This window comes from Alosa alosa, chromosome 21 (assembly GCF_017589495.1).
Source record: "Alosa alosa isolate M-15738 ecotype Scorff River chromosome 21, AALO_Geno_1.1, whole genome shotgun sequence".
Classification (NCBI taxonomy): Eukaryota; Metazoa; Chordata; class Actinopteri; order Clupeiformes; family Clupeidae; genus Alosa; species Alosa alosa.
The window spans coordinates 28,559,406-28,561,905 of NC_063209.1; the positions used below are offsets into that span (position 1 = coordinate 28,559,406).

Genomic DNA, 2,500 nt, shown 5'->3' on the forward strand with positions numbered 1-2,500 from the left:
AGGTGTGTTAAAGGCTAAGAGCTACCAGCAATGCTAACCACAGGTTGAGCGGATGTAAGAGTTAGCAGCCGTGCTAATGAGGTTGATATAAAAGTTGGCAGCAGTGCTAATTGTTGAGAGACTATAAGCCAGCATCAGTGATAATTGTTGAGGTTGATATATTAGCAGCAGTGCTATAAGGGTTAGCGGCAGTGCTAAGTGTATAAAGTTGAAAGGGTGTAAGAGTTAGCGGCAGTGCTAAGTGTATAAGGTTGAGAGGCTGTAAGAGTTAGCGGCAGTGCTAAGTGTATAACGTTGAGAGGCTATAAGAGCTAGCAGCAGTGCTAACCGTATGAGGTTGAGAGGCTATAAGAGCTAGCAGCAGTGCTAACTGTATGAGGTTGAGAGGCTATAAGAGCTAGCAGCAGTGCTAACCGTATGAGGTTGAGAGGCTACAAGAGCTAGCAGCAGTACTAACTGTATGAGGTTGAGAGGCTATAAAAGCTTGCAGCAGTGCTAACTGTATGAGGTTGAGAGGCTATAAGAGCTAGCAGCAGTGCTAACCGTATGAGGTTGAGAGGCTACAAGAGCTAGCAGCAGTACTAACTGTATGAGGTTGAGAGGCTATAAGAGGCTAGCAGCAGTGCTAACCGTATGAGGTTGAGAGGCTGCTCCTTGTAGAAGCAGAGGAAGCGAGCCCAGTGCCTGTAGAGGTGGTAGCGCTCGCTCTCACACTGGGCCTCTCGCGCCTTCTTCCAGTAACGACACTGCACAGGACACACCACAGCGCACATAAACACCCACAGCAGAGGAAACACACACTCCTGTACACAATCCTACTCACCCATACACTGATGGGTGGCTTCAGTGAGTGTTTGTGTGTGTGTGTGTGCTTACATCATGTAGTGGATATGCGGAGGTGTAGGTGCCATTGTTTATCAGGTGTGTGTGTGTGTGTGTGTGTGTGTGTGTGTGCTTACATCATGTAGTGGATATGCGGAGGTGTAGGTGCCATTGCTTATCAGGTGTGTGTGTGTGTGTGTGTGTGTGTGTGTGTGTGTGTGTGTGCTTACATCATGTAGTGGATATGCGGAGGTGTAGGTGCCATTGCTCAGCAGGCGTTTGATGCCCCTCTTGTCCTTCTCTGGTCGGCCTTCCTTGTAATACTCAACCCGAGTCAGGAGGTAGTACACCTGCACAGGATATGACATCAGCAAAGAACTTACATGAACTCTACTTCACCTCAAAAAGCTACGAATGAGTATGTGTGTACATACACTGTTTGATTGTATGTATATATGTAGTGCACTTGTGTTCACTTACACTTTTGTGTGCTTGCGTGTGTGTGTGTGTGCTTGCGTGTGTGTGTGTATGTGTGTGTGTGTGTGTGTGTGTGTGTGTGTGTGTGTGTGTGTGTGTGTGTGTGTGTGTGTTCTTGCGCGCGCGTGTGTGTGTGTGTATGTATGTGTATGTATGGGTGTGTGTGTGTTCTTGCGTGTGTGTGTGTGTGTGTGTGTGTGTGTGTGTGTGTGTGTATGTGTATGTATGTATGTGTGTGTGTGTTCTTGCGTGTGTGTGTGTGTCTGGAAGCAGATGGCGACGTGTGACTCACGATCCTGTTGCGCGTGGAGGGGGGGAAGAAGGTGTCTTTGTCCTGGATGAGGAAGAAGTCCGTCTTGCTCTTGTCGAAGGGCGAGGTGAAGTAGTCCTCTCTGGGCTGCATGATGTTCTCCGGCAGGCGGAAAGGCCGGGTCATCCAGTTCAGCGGCGCCTCCGTGGCCTTGGGGATGTCGCTGACCTTAAATGGCACCTTGATCTTCAGGATGTCGGCGTACTTACTCAACACCTCCCATGGAGCGTGGATCTTGACGAAGTATGTCTTCTGGTCATCTGCCTCCTGAGTGGGGCATCAGAGAGAGGGATAGAGAGAGAGAGGGGGAGAGAGAGAGAAAGAGAGGTAAGAGAGATTACAGAACAAGTGGAGGTGAGGGAGTGATGAACTCCAGTTAAGGCATTATATTCTGGACATCACACATCTACACTTTAGAACACATCTACACTCTGGCCATCACAAATCTACACTTTAGAACACATCTACACTTTAGAACACATCTACACTCTGGTCATCACGCATCTACACTTTAGAACACATCTATACTTTAGAACACATCTACACTTTAGAACACATCTACACTCTGGTGATCACACATCTACACTTTAGAACACATCTACACTCTGGCCATCACACATCTACACTTTAGAACACATCTACACTCTGGTGATCACACATCTACACTTTAGAACACATCTACACTTTAGAACACATCTACACTCTGGCCATCACACATCTACACTTTAGAACACATCTACACTTTAGAACACATCTACATTTTAGCTGTAGAATAGTATATATTTATGATTTGCACTGTTTTAGCTGGATAAAAGTATATATTTATGATTTGCACTGTTTTTTTATGATTTGCACTGTTTTAGCTGGATAAAAGGATATATTTATGATTTG

General features: G+C 46.2%; 1 protein-coding gene across 1 annotated transcript in view; it reads right to left on the minus strand.

The window, feature by feature from the left end:
- The window catches only part of ano5b (anoctamin 5b), a 62,135-nt gene that overhangs the window by 8,851 nt on the left and 50,784 nt on the right, over positions 1–2,500 (minus strand). Inside the window, exons 6-8 of the mRNA XM_048230917.1 lie at positions 1,592–1,876; positions 1,053–1,172; positions 631–746 (exon numbers count right to left, since the gene is read on the minus strand). Coding sequence (XP_048086874.1) covers positions 631–746; positions 1,053–1,172; positions 1,592–1,876 — 521 coding nt within the window. The remainder of the gene's footprint in view (positions 1–630; positions 747–1,052; positions 1,173–1,591; positions 1,877–2,500) is intronic.